This window comes from Salvelinus namaycush, unplaced genomic scaffold (assembly GCF_016432855.1).
Source record: "Salvelinus namaycush isolate Seneca unplaced genomic scaffold, SaNama_1.0 Scaffold11, whole genome shotgun sequence".
In the NCBI taxonomy this organism is placed as follows: Eukaryota; Metazoa; Chordata; class Actinopteri; order Salmoniformes; family Salmonidae; genus Salvelinus; species Salvelinus namaycush.
In genome coordinates this window covers 595,619-615,788 of record NW_024057786.1, presented here as the reverse complement: position 1 = coordinate 615,788, position 20,170 = coordinate 595,619, and the positions used below count along the sequence as shown (strand labels likewise).

At 43.0% G+C, this 20,170-nt stretch overlaps 3 protein-coding genes across 4 annotated transcripts in view; 2 read left to right on the top strand and 1 right to left on the bottom strand.

Annotated features, from left to right (window-relative positions):
• Positions 1-1,328, top strand: part of LOC120035727 (tripartite motif-containing protein 16-like) — a 7,759-nt gene extending 6,431 nt beyond the window's left edge. The window contains exon 6 of the mRNA XM_038982294.1: positions 155-1,328. Within this exon, the coding sequence (XP_038838222.1) occupies positions 155-690 (536 nt within the window). The 3' untranslated portion in view covers positions 691-1,328. The remainder of the gene's footprint in view (positions 1-154) is intronic.
• The window catches only part of LOC120035714, a 359,237-nt gene that overhangs the window by 281,772 nt on the left and 57,295 nt on the right, over positions 1-20,170 (bottom strand). The gene's annotated exons all lie outside the window — the stretch shown is intronic.
• Positions 1-20,170, top strand: part of LOC120035716 (tripartite motif-containing protein 16-like) — a 213,964-nt gene that overhangs the window by 161,654 nt on the left and 32,140 nt on the right. The window lies entirely within an intron of this gene.

Sequence of the window (20,170 nt, the reverse complement as noted above, 5' to 3'; positions counted from 1 at the left end):
TAGATCTAATCAAAGACTGGGTATCTATCTGACTCCTCATATTTCTCTGATTTGATCTCTGCTGTGCTCTAATCAAAGACAGGGTAGATACAGTATCTGACTTAACTTATTGTTCTGACTCCCCTCATTGGTCTCTGCTCTGCTCTTCTCCCAGATTCCTGTCAGCTCACACTGGACCCAAACACAGCAGACACACACCTCTCTCTGTCTGAAGGGAACAGAAAGGTGACCTATACAGACCAAGTCCAACCATATCCTGACCATCCAGACAGATTCATCAACTACTGTCAGGTTCTGTGTAGAGAGGGTCTGTCTGGACGCTGTTACTGGGAGGTGGAGTGGACTGGTAATGTTTTTACAGCAGTCTCATATAAAGACATCAGCAGAACAGAGACAGATGGTGGATTTGGAGACAATAACAAGTCCTGGAGTTTACAGTGCTCTAGAGGTGGTTATTGTTTCAGACACAATAATGTTGAGACTAAAGTATCAGGCCCTCAGTCCTCCAGAGTAGGAGTGTACCTGGATCACAAGGCAGGTACTCTGTCCTTCTACAGTGTCTCTGACACAATGACCCTCCTCCACAGAGTCCAGACCACATTCACTCAGCCCCTCTATCCTGGGATTAGGATTGGATATTTGTGCTGGAGTTCTGCTGAGCTGGTAAACTGTAAACTGATTTGTTATTAATTAAAATTCAATACAATGTTTTAATCTTGTTCATTTCCATGAATCATGATGTCTGGTGTTGATGTATATTGGTTGTCATTCAGAACCATTGATATGTTTTCTCAGTTGGTTCTCTGTCTCTATGTAATTCTCCTCAGTATCATTGATCAGCTTGTTGGTCCTAATTGATGTGTTCTCTGTCACCTGGAGCTGCATGGAAAATGGTCCAGGAACTAAAGGACAATTCAGGACTAGTCAGCCCACTACAAGCTGGTATCACTTACTTTCTACTAAACTATATGGACTGGTTTCCCAGACACAGATTAATCCTAGTCCTGGACTAAAAAGTATGTTCAATGTAGATGTCCAGGAAACCGGCCCTAAATGTGTCATCTTTCATCCTCCCATACTGCTCAGTCCAGCAACATTAAACCTGTCCAGCAGGTGGTGCTATTGACCAAACAATAAAACCAGCAGATATCTTGACTTGCCACTCAGTATATCAGTAATGTTCAGAATAGTACTTTAATATCATTGGAGATTGATGGTCTTTTTAATCCACTATCCAGAGTCAGGAACAGATGAAGTTAGGTCTGCTACTGTTCAGTGATTAAATATGATTTATGGTGATGGGAAATAATAAAAAACACTAAACTTCATCTAGTAATAGTTTTCCTTTGTTATTTATTCCAAGGTGTGTCTTTAACTTGTAAATGTATTGTGTGGAGGTGAGCTAGTGGTGTGGCTGATAGAATAGAATGAAAAGGGAGGAGGGGAGGAAGAGGGGAGGAGTGAAGGGCTGTTCAAGAAACCAGATGAGGAAGAGGAAGATGTTCAGGGGAATTACTGTCTCTGTTCCAAATGGTTCCCTATTCCCTACGTAGTGCACTACGGTGCTTCTGACCAGGTCTAAAGTAGTGTTCTACGTAGGGAATAGGGTGTAGATTTATTACAATATCATGCTTTAGTGTTTGGCACAACAATATATTAGATCTCCATCCCCCCACTTCCTGTCTGTCATCCCCCAGTTCTGTTAAGACTTCCTCTCATTGAACTGGGCCTCATTCTAAATGGTCACTTTGTATTGATAGTCCATACTGGTCTTTACTATGGTTCTACCTACAGTACCTGTATTGATAGTCCATACTGGGCTTTACTATGGTTCTACATACAGTACCTGTATTGATAGTCCATACTGGTCTTTACTATGGTTCTACATACAGTACCTGTATTGATAGTCCATACTGGTCTTTACTATGGTTCTACATACAGTATCTGTATTGATAGTCCATACTGGGCTTTACTATGGTTCTACATACAGTTTCTGTATTGATAGTCCATACTGGTCTTTACTATGGTTCTACACACAGTACCTGTATTGATAGTCCATACTGGGCTTTACTATGGTTCTACATACAGTACCTGTATTGATAGTCCATACTGGGCTTTACTATGGTTCTACATACAGTACCTGTATTGATAGTCCATACTGGGCTTTACTATGGTTCTACATACAGTACCTGTATTGATAGTCCATACTGGGCTTTACTATGGTTCTACATACAGTACCTGTATTGATAGTCCATACTGGGCTTTACTATGGTTCTACATACAGTACCTGTATTGATAGTCCATACTGGTCTTTACTATGGTTCTACATACAGTACCTGTATTGATAGTCCATACTGGTCTTTACTATGGTTCTACATACAGTACCTGTATTGATAGTCCATACTGGTATTTACTATGGTTCTACATACAGTATCTGTATAGATGTTTTATTATAGTTTTTATTTTACCTTTATTTAACACAACATTAAACAACACTATAAACACACATACAGTACAACAATTACATATTACATTAAAAACACAAACATCTTGACTAAAAACAGCTGGCCTAAAAACAATTACAATCTTCTATGATATATACATCGATCAAGTGTTTAAACTCCAATGAAACTAGATCATCACATTTTAAAATGTTCAGGAGAGAATTCCAGGACCACGGAGCTGAGTAACTAAAACTATTTCTACCATGACCTGTTCTAATGTTTGGTTCTGTTAGGAGCAAATCAGAATGGGACTGTAATTGATATTTATTTACTGACCTGACTGAAAAAGAACAGAGATAAAATGTCATTTTACCCAACATGGCCTTATAAATCAGTGTCTACCAGTGTTTCAGACTACTCAAGGTCAATGACGACCAGCCAACAGCGCTGTAGAGATCACAATGATGTGTTAGACGTTTCTGATTGGTAATGAACCTGAGGGCTGCATGATACACTGAATCAAGTGCTCTCAGGGTAGTGGCTGAGGGCTGCATGATACACTGAATCAAGTGCTCTCAGGGTAGTGGCTGAGGGCTGCATGATACACTGAATCAAGTGCTCTCAGGGTAGTGGCTGAGGGCTGCATGATACACTGAATCAAGTGCTCTCAGGGTCGTGGCTGAGGGCTGCATGATACACTGAATCAAGTGCTCTCAGGGTAGTGGCTGAGGGCTGCATGATACACTGAATCAAGTGCTCTCAGGGTAGTGGCTGAGGGCTGCATGATACACTGAATCAAGTGCTCTCAGGGTAGTGGCTGAGGGCTGAATGATACACTGAATCAAGTGCTCTCAGGGTAGTGGCTGAGGGCTGCATGATACACTGAATCAAGTGCTCTCAGGGTAGTGGCTGAGGGCTGCATGATACACTGAATCAAGTGCTCTCAGGGTAGTGGCTGAGGGCTGCATGATACACTGAATCAAGTGCTCTCAGGGTAGTGGCTGAGGGCTGCATGATACACTGAATCAAGTGCTCTCAGGGTAGTGGCTGAGGGCTGCATGATACACTGAATCAAGTGCTCTCAGGGTAGTGGCTGAGGGCTGCATGATACACTGAATCAAGTGCTCTCAGGGTAGTGGCTGAGGGCTGCATGATACACTGAATCAAGTGCTCTCAGGGTAGTGGCTGAGGGCTGCATGATACACTGAATCAAGTGCTCTCAGGGTAGTGGCTGAGGCCTGCATATATATAACATCACTAAAATCTAAAACCGCCAGTAATGTACATCGTACCAGCTCCTTCCTGGCCTCCAGAGAAAAACAAGCCTTATGCCGGTAATAAAAACCTATTTTCAGCTTGAGCTTCCTTATCAAGTTCTCTACATGAACAGTGAAGCTCAGCTTGTCATCAACCCACACACCCAAATATAGGTACACTTTGACCTGCTCTATAGTATGTCCAGACAATGTAGCAATGACATGATTAGTAACATGCCTGGCATTTGAAATTCAGCTTCAAATCATACAGATTCTGTTGTATGATGTTAAATGCTCTTTGGGCATTTTCAAAAGATAAACTACTAAAGATAAACTACTAAAGATAAACTACTAAAGATAAACTACTAAAGATAAACTACTAAAGATAAACTACTAAAGATAAACTACTACCACTTGAATAAAGAACAGTATCATCTGTATATAAATGAACATCCGCTGTTTCATTAAGATCCCCAATGTTGTTGATATACAAAATGAACATCCGCTGTTTCATTAAGATCCCCAATGTTGTTGATATACAAAATGAACATCCGCTGTTTCATTAAGATCCCCAATGTTGTTGATATACAAAATGAACATCCGCTGTTTCATTAAGATCCCCAATGTTGTTGATATACAAAATGAACATCCTCTGTTTCAATAAGATCCCCAATGTTGTTGATATACAAAATGAACATCCGCTGTTTCATTAAGATCCCCAATGTTGTTGATATACAAAATGAACATCCGCTGTTTCATTAAGATCCCCAATGTTGTTGATATACAAAAGGAACAACAGTGGGCCCAAAATAGAACCTTGCGGAACACCTGAGCACCCCTCTATGGACTCAGATTTACAACCATCCACCATTACACATTGTGTACGATTTGATAGGTCATTTATAAACCAGTCTAGATCATGACCTGTAATTACACAACATTTTAACCTTTGCACTAACACAGCATGGTCCACGGTGTCAAAAGCCTTCGACAAATCAATAAAGACAGACACACTTGTTGTCAAGAGCACAGTGGATGTCATTTAAAACCTTCAATGTTGCTGAAACAGTGCTGTGGCCAGACCTAAAACCTGACTGCATCCATTTAAAATGTTGTTTTCTTGGAGGTAGGCCTTCAGCTCCCTACTAACTAAGGACTCCAGTACCTTTGACAGTACAGACGATGTTGATATGGGTCGATAGTTGTCAAGTAGCGAAGGATCTCCACCTTTCAGGAGAGGCAGCACAAAAGCAGATTCACATAACTTGGGGATTTCCTTCACGTCAAGCGTGAGGTGAAAAATATAGGGGAAAGCAATGATGTCAGCAGCCAGGTGTAGGAAGCGGGGGTCTAGTTCATCAGGGACAGGGGATTTTGTTCTATCAATTTATTTCAGGGCTTTACACACTTCTGAAACAGAGAAGGATGAGAAGGAGAACCTGGTGAAGGAGTGTACAGGGGTGTCAGGGATGAGAAGGAGAACCTGGTGAAGGAGTGTACAGGGGTGTCAGGGATGAGAAGGAGAACCTGGTGAAGGAGTGTACAGGGGTGTCAGGGATGAGAAGGAGAACCTGGTGAAGGAGTGCACAGGGGTGTCAGGGATGAGAAGGAGAACCTGGTGAAGGAGTGCACAGGGGTGTCAGGGATGAGAAGGAGAACCTGGTGAAGGAGTGCACAGGGGTGTCAGGGAGGAGAAGGAGAACCTGGTGAAGGAGTGCACAGGGGTGTCAGGGATGAGAAGGAGAACCTGGTGAAGGAGTGTACAGGGGTGTCAGGTAAATTCACAGGGGGGGGGTTTAACATTTTTAAATAAACTGCCTGCATCTATAAAATGCTGATTCAAGGCTTTCAGAATGGAGGTTCTCTCAGTTACAACCTGAGTGTCGACCAACAATAGTTTGGGAAGCTGTGGATCTTCTGTTCACTCCAAACCTTTCACTACTTGTCAAAATGTGGAGGGATTATTTAAATGATCTGAAGTAGATTTCAGGGAGTGGTCTGCTTTCACTTTTCAGATCATAATGATCTGTAGTAGATTTCAGGTAGTGGTCTGCTTTCACTTTTCAGATCATAATGATCTGTAGTAGATTTCAGGTAGTGGTCTGCTTTCACTTTTCAGATCATAATGATCTGTAGTAGATTTCAGGAAGTGGTCTGCTTTCACTTTTCAGATCATAATGATCTGTAGTAGATTTCAGGAAGTGGTCTGCTTTCACTTTTCAGATCATAATGATCTGTAGTAGATTTCAGGGAGTGGTCTGCTTTCACTTTTCAGATCATAATGATCTGTAGTAGATTTCAGGTAGTGGTCTGCTTTCACTTTTCAGATCATAATGATCTGTAGTAGATTTCAGGTAGTGGTCTGCTTTCACTTTTCAGATCATAATGATCTGTAGTAGATTTCAGGGAGTGGTCTGCTGTCACTTTTCAGATCAGGACTCCAGTACCTTTGACAGTACAGACGATGTTGATATGTGTCACTTTCCTGACCTGTTTTCCTTGTTTTTGTATGTGTTTAGTTGGTCAGGGCGTGAGTTGGGGTGGGCATTCTATGTTATGTGTTTCTATGTTGGGTTAAATGTGTTGCCTGATATGGTTCTCAATTAGAGGCAGGTGTTTGACGTTTCCTCTGATTGAGAACCATATTAAGGTAGGATGTTCTCACTGTTTTTTTGTGGGTGATTGTTCCTGTGTCTGTGTCTACCACACGGGACTGTTTCGTGTTTTCGTTCGTTTGTGTAGTCTGTACCTGTTCGTGCGTTCTTCGTGTATATGTAAGTTCTCAAGTTCAGGTCTGTCTACGCCGTTTTGTTGTTTTGTATTGTCCAAGTGTTTTTTCGTGTTCGTCTTGTCGTTAATAAATATTCATTATGTCTTCATTCAACGCTGCGTTTTGGTCCGACCCTTACTCCTTCACCTCATCCGAGGAGGAGGAATTAGACAGCCGTTACAATATGGGTCGATAGTTGTCAAGTAGCGAAGGATCTCCACCTTTCAGGAGAGGCAGCACAAAAGCAGATTTACATAACTTGGGGATTTCCTTCACGTCAAGCGTGAGGTGAAAAATATAGGGGAGAGCAATGATGTCAGCAGCTAGGTGTAGGAAGCGGGGGTCTAGTTCATCAGGGACAGGGGATTTTGTTCTATCAATTTATTTCAGGGCTTTACACACTTCTGAAACAGAGAAGGATGAGAAGGAGAACCTGGTGAAGGAGTGTACAGGGGTCTCAGGTAAATTCACAGGGGGGGTTTAACATTTTTAAATAAACTGCCTGCATCTATAAAATGCTGATTCAAGTCTTTCAGAATGGAGCTTCTCTCAGTTACAACCTGAGTGTCGACCAACAATAGTTTGGGAAGCTGTGAATCTTCTGTTCACTCCAAACCTTTCACTACTTGTCAAAATGTGGAGGGATTATTTAAATGATCTGTAGTAGATTTCAGGGAGTGGTCTGCTTTCACTTTTCAGATCATAATGATCTGTAGTAGATTTCAGGGAGTGGTCTGCTTTCACTTTTCAGATCATAATGATCTGTAGTAGATTTCAGGGAGTGGTCTGCTTTCACTTTTCAGATCATAATGATCTGTAGTAGATTTCAGGGAGTGGTCTGCTTTCACTTTTCAGATCATAATGATCTGTAGTAGATTTCAGGGAGTGGTCTGCTTTCACTTTTCAGATCATAATGATCTGTAGTAGATTTCAGGGAGTGGTCTGCTTTCACTTTTCAGATCATAATGATCTGTAGTAGATTTCAGGTAGTGGTCTGCTTTCACTTTTCAGATCATAATGATCTGTAGTAGATTTCAGGTAGTGGTCTGCTTTCACTTTTCAGATCAAAGCCACACCCATATTTCAAAGACGTTTAAAAGCCATCCAATCATCCGCTGAACCAGACCCTCTTGCTTTAACCCACATAGCATTTTGTTCCCTTATGATTTTAGTAAGTTCCTCAGTAAACCAGGGCTTCTCTCTGCCCTTAATCCTGAATGTATTTAAAGGGGCCTATTGCATACATCCTGGAATACGTTGTGGAAGTAAGAAAAGGCTAATTCAACATCAGGGATTAATTCTATTCCATTCAATGCTGGATACATCATGTAAAACACCTGGAGTATCAAACAGCTTCCTGTTTCTTTTCGTAATGACACGTGGAGAATGCTCAGGAATTTGACCATCTCTCACACAGGCAATAGCACAGTGATCACTTATGTCATTTGCAGAAATACCAGAAACATTAAAACGATGAAGAGTATCGGTTAAGATCAAATCAATCAAAGAGGATTTCAGAGGATCCTTTATATTGAACCTCGTGTTGACAATCTGAGTGAGATTATAGGTTTTGTATAGAATTTAGAGATGATCAGAGCTAGATGTTAACCATCCTGATTCAGATCACCCATCAGGACAAAGTCAGAGTTGACATGCTGTGATAATCTGGAAATACAATCCAGAGAGACAGCAGGAGCAGATGGTCAATAACAACAAGATACAACAATATTTAAACAGGAGCAGATGGTCAATAACAACAAGATACAACAATATATAAACAGGAGCAGATGGTCAATAACAACAAGACACAACAATATTTAAACAGGAGCAGATGGTCAATAACAACAAGACACAACAATATTTAAACAGGAGCAGATGGTCTATAACAACAAGATACAACAATATTTAACCAGGAGCAGATGGTCAATAACAACAAGATACAACAATATTTAAACAGGAGCAGATGGTCAATAACAACAAGACACAACAATATTTAAACAGGAGCAGATGGTCAATAACAACAAGATACAACAATATTTAACCAGGAGCAGATGGTCAATAACAACAAGATACAACAATATTTAAACAGGAGCAGATGGTCAATAACAACAAGACACAACAATATTTAAACAGGAGCAGATGGTCTATAACAACAAGATACAACAATATTTAAACAGGAGACAAGGTTAAGGTTCAACCACAGATATTCAACTTGCTGAGGTTTAGTAGAAGTCAGACGGCTGAGAACTTGTGTTTTACGTAAACAGCAACACCGCCACCCTTAGATTTACCATCTGCACCTAAAACATTGTAACCATTTATGCCAATATGTTAGTCTGCAATATATTTTTGGAGCCAGGTTTCAGAAAGCATAAATACATCAGAGTGGTCAGTTTTATCCATATATCCACAACATGAAGCTTCAGCAGCAGACGTATTACATTCATACGCAGAAACTTCCGCTCTGACTACTTAATTGGGCAGGGGGAAGAATGTCAGGACCTGGGTCAGATTGCACATTTCCAGACAGTAGAAGCAGCAAGATAATGGCCAGTCTAGAGCGGGGGTTACAACATTTGGATTTATAGACAGCACTTGAAGGACAATCCATAGTCACCAGAATCTTTAACGCCACAACATTCAGGAGATGTGTAAAGTCCAGAGACATGGTTACGTACCAAGAAAACAGTCCTGACATGTCAGAGCAAGAGTCCCATTTCTCCCATGTTGTTTGGGATGTATGTGCATAGATCTCACGTGCATTCACAGAGCAAGTGTGTGGTTTCTCCCAAAACTCGAGGGAGAAACAGTATATATTTCCTCATTCACAGAGCAGGCGTGTGGTTTCTCCCAAAACTCGAGGGAGAAACAGTATATATTTCCTCATTCACAGAGCAGGCGTGTGGTTTCTCCCAAAACTCGAGGGAGACACAGTATATATTTCCTCATTCACAGAGCAGGCGTGTGGTTTCTCCCAAAACTCGAGGGAGAAACAGTATATATTTCCTCATTCACAGAGCAGGCGTGTGGTTTCTCCCAAAACTCGAGGGAGAAACAGTATATATTTCCTCATTCACAGAGCAGGCGTGTGGTTTCTCCCAAAACTCGAGGGAGAAACAGTATATATTTCCTCATTCACAGAGCAGGCGTGTGGTTTCTCCCACACCTTTGAACAACAGCAACATGTTCCTCTATGGCCTCATCTTTGACCTGAGAGAAACACAGCATCAATCTAAGACATGTAGCCAACACAATGCTGAACCCTCATTAAAACTTCTTAGGGATAGGGGGTGACATTTTCACTTTTGGATGAATCGGTGCCCAAATTAAACGGCCTCGTACTCTGTCCTAGATCATATGATATGCATATTATTATTACTATTGGATAGAAAACACTCAGAAGTTTCTAAAACTGTTTGAATTATATATGTGAGTAAAACAGAACTCATATGGCAGGCAAACTTCCAAACAGGAAGTGAAAATTCTGAAATGGGTCGCTGTGAAAGGCATCGCCTATTTAAATGTCTTATATTTATGGATCTGTATGCACTTCATACGCCTTCCACTGGATGTCAACAGGCAGTAGAACGTGGAATGAAGCGTCTAGCCTGATGTGGGACCGAATGAGAGCCTTTGGAGTGACAGGTCAGGCATATTGCCAGTTCTTGGCCACGCACACAGGGAATGTCATGTCCTTGTCTGCAATGAGTTATATAGACATGAAGAAATGCTACGTCTGGGACGTTATTGGATATATATGAGAAAAACATCCTGAAGATTGATTCTCAACTGAGTTTGACCAGTTTATTCGATTTGTAATATCACTTTTTTTAGTTTTCGTTCATTAGCGTAAATTTGGATGGACACGTGAACTACACATGCTAATTCAACAGAAGTAATGGACATTATAAAACAAAACAACGATTTATTGTGGAACTAGGATTCCTGGCACTACATTCTGATGAAAGTTCATCAAAGGTAAGGGAATATTTATGATGTAATTTCGTATTTCTGTTATCTCCAACATGGCAGAGAATGGCTGAGCGCTGTCTCAGATTATTGCATGCTGTGCTTTTTACTAAAGTTATTTTTTAAATCTAACACAGCGGTTGCATTAAGAACCAGTGTATCTTTAATTATATGTTACACATGTATCTTTCATCAAAGTTTTATGATGAGTTTTTCTGTTAGATTACGTGGCTCTCTAAAATTTCTCTGGATATTTTGGAGCCATTTCTGAACATGGCGCCAATGTAAAACCACAATTTGTGGCTATAAATATGCACATTATTGAACAAAACATAAATGTATTGTATAACATGATGTCATATGACTCATCTGATGAAGTTGTTCAAAGGTTAGTGATTAATTTTATCTCTATTTGTGGGTTTTGTGAAAGCTATCTTTGCTGTGAAAAAATGGCTGTGTGTTTTTGGATATGGTGGTGAGCTAACATAAATATATGTTGTGTTTTCGCTGTAAAACATTTAAAAAATCTGACATGTTGGCTGGATTCACAATAAGTTTCTTTCATTTGCTGTATTGGACTTGTTAATGTGTGAAAGTTAAATATTTCTAAAAATATATTTTTTGAATTTCGTGTGCTGCCTTTTCAGTGGAATGTTGGGGGGCTGGGCTGTAAAGGTTAAATGAGCTACGTCTTCAAATATTTTTTTTCCTAAATATTAATACAAACATAGCAACAATCACTGATCAAACAGCAGATCAGTAAACAAGTCAGGTAAGTGTGATGTTGGCGAGCAAAGCTCCGCGGAGAGAGAGAGTGGAGAGGGTACCTGTACCAGACTGGGAGAGACAGACCAGATCAGGAGAGGGTACCTGTACCAGACTGGGAGAGAGAGAGTGGAGAGGACACCTGTACCAGAGCAGGAGAAAACACCTGTACCAGACCGGGAGAGACAGACCAGAGCAGGAGAGGACACCTGTACCCGACCGGGAGAGACAGACCAGAGCAGGAGAGGACACCTGTACCCGACCGGGAGAGACAGACCAGAGCAGGAGAGGACACCTGTACCCGACCGGGAGAGACAGACCAGAGCAGGAGAGGACACCTGTACCCGACCGGGAGAGACAGACCAGAGCAGGAGAGGACACCTGTACCCGACCGGGAGAGACAGACCAGAGCAGGAGAGGACACCTGTACCCGACCGGGAGAGACAGACCAGAGCAGGAGAGGACACCTGTACCCGACCGGGAGAGACAGACCAGAGCAGGAGAGGACACCTGTACCAGACTGGGAGAGACAGACCAGAGCAGGAGAGGACACCTGTACCAGACTGGGAGAGACAGACCAGAGCAGGAGAGGACACCTGTACCAGACTGGGAGAGACAGACCAGAGCAGGAGAGGACACCTGTACCAGACTGGGAGAGACAGACCAGAGCAGGAGAGGACACCTGTACCAGACTGGGAGAGACAGACCAGAGCAGGAGAGGACACCTGTACCAGACTGGGAGAGACAGACCAGAGCAGGAGAGGACACCTGTACCAGACTGGGAAAGACAGACCAGAGCAGGAGAGGACACCTGTACCAGACTGGGAGAGACAGACCAGAGCAGGCGGGGAGCAGTGCACCAGGTAACAGGGGATGTGAGAGTGTCCAGAGATGAGTCTTTCCTTGGAGCAGGAACACAGAGCACAACTAGGACATCATCACACTTTCTGCTCTACAGAAACTACAGGACCAATCAAAAGCTGGGACACACCTGACATAGACAATCAGGTGAGAACACATGACAGTCCCACTGAGCTCACTGGGACACACCTGACATAGACAATCAGGTGAGAACATATGATAGTCCCACTGAGCTCACTGGGACACACCTGACATAGACAATCAGGTTGTAGCGGTATTAATTAGAGAAAGGTAAAGAAGATTTTGTTCGGGCGCCAGGCAGGTATTAACCCTGCCGAAAGGAAAATAGTAGAACAGCGAGAGTACCACTACCAGACCCACACACATCAACAGAAGAGACTGCCTAGAGTGTAGCCTGTTGACCAGATAGCCAGCAGAGAGAAAAAAGTATACACACCCTATAGATCCCACATCACATCAGTCCTTCCACAATTCTTGGTAACCCCACCAAACATACCTCATATAACAATAATGGCAGAGCAAATAAACAGCAACTTCATACAATAATGAATGAACCCAGTCATCACACAGAGGATTTGCAATAGTTTGTATTTTCTTCCTGTGAAGGAGTGCAGAGGGTATGAATGTGTGGTGTTCATATACACACTAGTCCAGCTCCAATGAAACTTCAATGTACTTTGGAAATAGAGTCGGTTGTAGTGTAAAGCACTGGAACATAGCGTGAAGAGAAAGAGAGAAAGGGAACAAGAGAGGGCTTAGCTGTGATCTTGAGGTTGCAGGTATCCGGTCTGACTGTCCGATGGAGTGTTGGGTTGTAGTTGAACGCTTCGCAACAATGTTGCTACTAATCCCTTTGATCCATAACCGTCGCGGTCCCACATGAGAACAACCACGTCGTCGAGCGATCACACCGAGGATTGTTCCAAACACTGTACAACCACATACGCTGAAGACAAACAAAAAACCTCTGCAGCATAGCACACACAAACCAAACTGTCGCGCCAATCAATAGCTCCTCCCCAATAGAGCTTAACGAGCTCTTTTATCATGTGCTCTTAAAGTGGCAGCGCACTTAAGTGCAGGATTTCGACACAAGGTGAGAACATATGATAGTCCCACTGAGCTCACTGGGACACACCTGACATAGACAATCAGGTGAGAACATATGATAGTCCCACTGAGCTCACTGGGACACACCTGACATAGACAATCAGGTGAGAACATATGATAGTCCCACTGAGCTCACTGGGACACACCTGACATAGACAATCAGGTGAGAACATATGATAGTCCCACTGAGGTCACTGGGACACACCTGACATAGACAATCAGGTGAGAACATATGATAGTCCCACTGAGGTCACTGGGACACACCTGACATAGACAATCAGGTGAGAACACATGATAGTCCCACTGAGGTCACTGGGACACACCTGACATAGACAATCAGGTGAGAACACATGATAGTCCCACTGAGCTCACTGGGACACCTGACATAGACAATCAGGTGAGAACACATGATAGTCCCACTGAGCTCACTGGGACACACCTGACATAGACAATCAGGTGAGAACATATGATAGTCCCACTGAGGTCACTGGGACACACCTGACATAGACAATCAGGTGAGAACATATGATAGTCCCACTGAGCTCACTGGGACACACCTGACATAGACAATCAGGTGAGAACATATGATAGTCCCACTGAGCTCAAACCAGATGGGATGGCGTATCGCTGCAGAATGCTGTGGTAGCCATGCTGGTTAAGTGTGCACTCAATCCCAGGACTACACATAGTGGCTTTGCTTATTCCCTTTAGTGATATTCAGTCTTTTAACAAGAAACACATTATCTTAACAGAAAACACCCACACTATCTATTGCTGCAAAGAAACCACTACTAAAGGACACCAATAAGAAGAAGAGACTTGCTTGGGCCAAGAAACATGAGCAATGGACATTAGACCGGTGGAAATCTGTCCTTTGGTCTGATGAGTCCAGATGTAAGACTTCTGGTTCCAACCGCCGTGTCTTTGTGAGAAGCAGAGTAGGTGAACAGATGATCTCTGCATGTGTATTTTCCACCGTGAAGCATGGAGGAGGAGGTGTGATGGTGCTTTGCTGGTGACACTGTCAGTAATTCATTTAGAATTCAAGGTAGACTTAACCAGCGTGGTTACCACAGCATTCTGCAGCGATACACCATCCCATCTGGTTTGAGCTGAGTGGGACTATCATTTGTTTTTCAGCAGGACAGTGACCCAACACACCTCCAGGCTGTGTAAGGGCTATTTGACCAAGAAGGAGAGTGATGGAGTGCTGCATCAGATGACCTGGTCTCCACTTGATGTGTTTAACATGTTTTGGTTACTACATGATTCCATATGTGTTATTTCATAGTTTTGATGTCTTCACTACAATGTAGAAAATAGTCAAAATAAAGAAAAACCCTTGAATGTGTAGATGTGTCCAGACTTTTGACTGGTCCTGTATGTTAAGGGGATGGTTCCCCCCAATAGAAAGGTTCATACCTCTAAATACCATCTTATTAGATGGAGCCATTTCCCCCCATTAGTTTGGGATTTAGACCTGCAGTCATCTTGATTTCAGACACTTTGGAGAAGTGTTCCACAGGCAGTAAATCTATTGTAGAATAAATGGAACCTGGATCCATTTCATTCTATTAACATGGTTTATGTGTTATAGCAGTAATGGGGTTAAACTGATATTAAAATGACAACTCCATAGGTGGTACCAGGTCAGGGGAGTTCATCTCTGCTCCCAGCATCCCTGGGACAGTACTGATCAACATAGCTGACCTGATGCAGAGGTGGACCAGTGATGTTTTCCTCTCAGTGGTGAGACTTGCCCTTCCATTTGACACACTTTTACCTGATGAGATCATACAAGACGTTACAGGCTTATTGCACGTGGAAACAGACCTGCGTTAAAATAATGTTGAATATTTAATAAGCAGTGTTTGATTGAGTTTGTTGTAATGGAACCAATAGAAAAGTCCTAAAAGTACAAACAAACCCCACCCACCTGAAGGACTAAAGGAAATGCTCAAAGTATTTGTAAGATTTCAAATAGTATTTGAATTCAGGGTCGTATTCGTTAGAGAACACTGTAGCAAAACATTTAGCAACATAATTATTTTAGTTCAGTTAGTCCCTCTCTGTTTCAGTTGATTTTCTTCAGTTTGGTGCCTCGTGGATATGATTCAGGTCTCCGTGGAAACATCAAAGTAAATTCACCTTTGATTTTTACGCCTCACTTTCTCTTTCAGGTCCATAGGGTTTTACTGCCCCCTGCTGGAGACTGGAGCACACTGCCGTCCCTTTCAGGTCCATAGGGTTTTACTGCCCCCTGCTGGAGACTGGAGCACACTGCAGTCCCTTTCAGGTCCATAGGGTTTTACTGCCCCCTGCTGGAGACTGGAGCACACTGCAATCCCTTTCAGGTCCATAGGGTTTTACTGCCCCCTGCTGGAGACTGGAGCACACTGCAGTCTCTTTCAGGTCCATAGGGTTTTACTGCCCCCTGCTGGAGACTGGAGCACACTGCAGTCCCTTTCAGGTCCATAGGGTTTTACTGCCCCCTGCTGGAGACTGGAGCACACTGCAGTCCCTGGCTTTCTTTGTGCAGCCGGATGATGAGGCCCTCATCAATACAGGTACTGTATGTAGAACCATAGTAAAGTCCAGTATGGACTATCAATACAGGTACTGTATGTAGAACCATAGTAAAGCCCAGTATGGACTATCAATACAGATACTGTATGTAGAACCATAGCAAAGCCCAGTATGGACTATCAATAAAGATACTGTATGTAGAACCATAGTAAAGCCCAGTATGGACTATCAATACAGATACTGTATGTAGAACCATAGCAAAGCCCAGTATGGACTATCAATACAGATACTGTATGTAGAACCATAGTAAAGTCCAGTATGGACTATCAATACAGGTACTGTATGTAGAACCATAGTAAAGACCAGTATGGACTATCAATAAAGATACTGTATGTAGAACCATAGTAAAGCCCAGTATGGACTATCAATACAGATACTGTATGTAGAACCATAGCAAAGCCCAGTATGGACTATCAATACAGATACTGTATGTAGAACCATAGTAAAGTCCAGTATGGACTATCAATACAGATACTGTATGTAGAACCTTAGTAAAGACCAGTATGGACTATCAATACAGGTACTGTATGTAGAACCATAGTAAAGCCCAGTATGGACTATCAATACAGATACTGTATGTAGAACCATAGCAAAGCCCAGTATGGACTATCAATACAGGTACTGTATGTAGAACCATAGTAAAGCCCAGTATGGACTATCAATACAGGTACTGTATGTAGAACCATAGTAAAGATCAGTATGGACTATGAATACAGATACTGTATGTAGAACTATAGTAAAGACCAGTATGGACTATCAATACAGGTACTGTATGTAGAACCATAGCAAAGCCAGTATGGACTATCAATACAGGTACTGTATGTAGAACCATAGTAAAGACCAGTATGGACTATCAATACAGATACTGTATGTAGAACTATAGTAAAGACCAGTATGGACTATCAACACAGGTACTGTATGTAGAACCATAGTAAAGCCCAGTATGGACTATCAATACAGGTACTGTATGTAGAACCATAGTAAAGCCCAGAATGGACTATCAATACAGGTACTGTATGTAGAACCATAGTAAAGCCCAGTATGGACTATCAATACAAAGTGACCATTTGGAATGAGGCCCAGTTCAATGAGAGGAAGTCTTAACAGAACTGGCGGATGACAGACAGGAAGTGGGGGGGTGGAGATCTAATATATTGTTGTGCCAAACACTAAAGCATGATATTGTAATAAATCTACACCCTATTCCCTACGTAGAACACTACTTTAGACCTGGTCAGAAGCACCGTAGTGTACTACGGAGGGAATAGGGAACCATTTGGAACAGAGACAGTAATTCCCCTGAACATCTTCCTCTTCCGGTTTCTTGAACAGCCCTTCACTCCTCCCCTCTTCCTCCCCTCCTCCCTTTTCATTCTATTCTATCAGCCACACCACTAGCTCACCTCCACACAATACATTTACAAGTTAAAGACACACCTTGGAATAAATAACAAAGGAAAACTATTACTAGATGAAGTTTAGTGTTTTTTATTATTTCCCATCACCATAAATCATATTTAATCACTGAACAGTAGCAGACCTAAATTCATCTGTTCCTGACTCTGGATAGTGGATTAAAAAGACCATCAATCTCCAATGATATTAAAGTACTATTCTGAACATTACTGATATACTGAGTGGCAAGTCAAGATATCAGCTGGTTTTATTGTTTGGTCAATAGCACCACCTGCTGGACAGGTTTAATGTTGCTGGACTGAGCAGTATGGGAGGATGAAAGATGACACATTTAGGGCCGGTTTCCTGGACATCTACATTGAACATACTTTTTAGTCCAGGACTAGGATTAATCTGTGTCTGGGAAACCAGTCCATATAGTTTAGTAGAAAGTAAGTGATACCAGCTTGTAGTGGGCTGACTAGTCCTGAATTGTCCTTTAGTTCCTGGACCATTTTCCATGCAGCTCCAGGTGACAGAGAACACATCAATTAGGACCAACAAGCTGATCAATGATACTGAGGAGAATTACATAGAGACAGAGAACCAACTGAGAAAACATATCAATGGTTCTGAATGACAACCAATATACATCAACACCAGACATCATGATTCATGGAAATGTACAAGATTAAAACATTGCAATTACAAAAATATGAAAACATTGAATTTTAATTCATAACATCTTCTGAAGATCAAATCAGTTAAATCATTGTAGATAAAACAGAGCAGAATGAATCATCACATCTGGGGACCATCACCACCAGCATGACTAGTATCTATGTGGACCCTACTACAGTTTAACCAGCTCAGCTATAGACTACACCAGCATGACTAGTATCTATGTGGACCCTACTACAGTTTAACCAGCTCAGCTATAGACTACACCAGCATGACTAGTATCTATGTGGACCCTACTACAGTTTAACCAGCTCAGCTATAGACTACACCAGCATGACTAGTATCTATGTGGACCCTACTACAGTTTAACCAGCTCAGCTATAGACTACACCAGCATGACTAGTATCTATGTGGACACTACTACAGTTTAACCAGCTCAGCTATAGACTACACCAGCATGGCTAGTATCTATGTGGACCCTACTACAGTTTAACCAGCTCAGCTATAGACTACACCAGCATGACTAGTATCTATGTGGGCCCTACTACAGTTTAACCAGCTCAGCTATAGACTACACCAGTGTCACGTTCCTGACCTGTTTTCTGTTGTTTTGTATGTGTGTGATGGTCAGGGCGTGAGTTTTGGGTGGGCAGTCTATGTTTTCTGTTTCTATGTTGGTTTTGGGTTGCCTGGTATGGCTCTTAATTAGAGGCAGGTGTTTTGCGTTTTCCTCTAATTGAGAGTCATATTAAGGTAGGTTGTTCTCACTGTTTGTTTGTGGGTGATCGCGGTGTCTGTGTTTGTTGCACCACACGGTACTGTCTCGTCTCGGTCGTTCCTGTTCATGTGTTCTTCGTTTCATGTAAGTTCGTAGTTTAGGTCTGTCTAGTTCGTTTTGTTATTTTGTAAATTAGTCAAGTGTATTTCGTGTCTGTTCTTCGTCTTGCAATAAAGTCATTATGTATTCATCACCCGCTGCGCCGTCTAGTGACAGTGACTAAAGTTCAGGGCAGGGTAGAGTAACCGGGTGGTAGCCGTCTAGTGACAGTGACTAAAGTTCAGGACAGGGTACTGGGCGGGGCTAGCTAGTGGTGACTATTTAACAGTCTGATGGCCTTGAGATAGAAGCTGTTTTTTAGTCTCTCGGTCCCAGCTTTGATGCACCTGTACTGACCTCGCCTTCTGGATGGTAGCAGGGTGAACAGGCCGTGGCTCGGGTGGCTGAGGTCCTTGATGATCTTCTAGATGGTAGCAGGGTGAACAGGCCGTGGCTCGGGTGGCTGAGGTCCTTGATGATCTTCTAGATGGTAGCAGGGTGAACAGGCCGTGTCTCGGGTGTCTGAGGTCCTTGATGATCTTCTAGATGGTAGCGGGGTGAACAGGCAGTGGCTCGGGTGGCTGAGGTCCTTGATGATCTTCTAGATGGTAGCAGGGTGAACAGGCCGTGGCTCGGGTGGCTGAGGTCCTTGATGATCTTCTGGATGATAGCATGGTGAACAGGCCGTCGCTCGGGTGGCTGAGGTCCTTGATCATCTTCTTGGCCTTCCTGTGACACCGGGTGCTGTAGATGCCTGGAGGGCAGGCATTGTTCCACTTCTTTGCATAGTGAACACTGCATTTCAATAACACATTTCTACTTCCTCAATCAGCCTCTGAGGAGCTTTTACTTCTCTACCTGACCGTCTCATTACAACAGGCTGCCCTGGTGGGTCTGATACAGGAGTGTCTGGGCTTCTCTACCTGACCGTCTCATTACAACAGGCTGCCCTGGTGGGTCTGATACAGGAGTGTCTGGGCTTCTCTACCTGACCTCAATACAACAGGCTGCCCTGGTGGGTCTGATACAGGAGTGTCTGGGCTTCTCTACCTGACCGTCTCATTACAACAGGCTGCCCTGGTGGGTCTGATACAGGAGTGTCTGTGCTTCTCTACCTGACCGTCTCATTACAACAGGCTGCCCTGGTGGGTCTGATACAGGAGTGTCTGGGCTTCTCTACCTGACCGTCTCATTACAACAGGCTGCCCTGGTGGGTCTGATACAGGAGTGTCTGGGCTTCTCTACCTGACCGTCTCATTACAACAGGCTGCCCTGGTGGGTCTGATACAGGAGTGACTGGGCTTCTCTACCTGACCGTCCCATTACAACAGGCTGCCCTGGGCCTCCCGGGTGGCGCAGTGGTCTAGGGCACTGCATCGCAGTGCTAACTGCGCCACCAGAGTCTCTGGGTTCGCGCCCAGGCTCTGTCGCAGCCGGCCGCGACCGGGAGGTCCGTGGGGCGACGCACAATTGGCATAGCGTCGTCCGGGTTAGG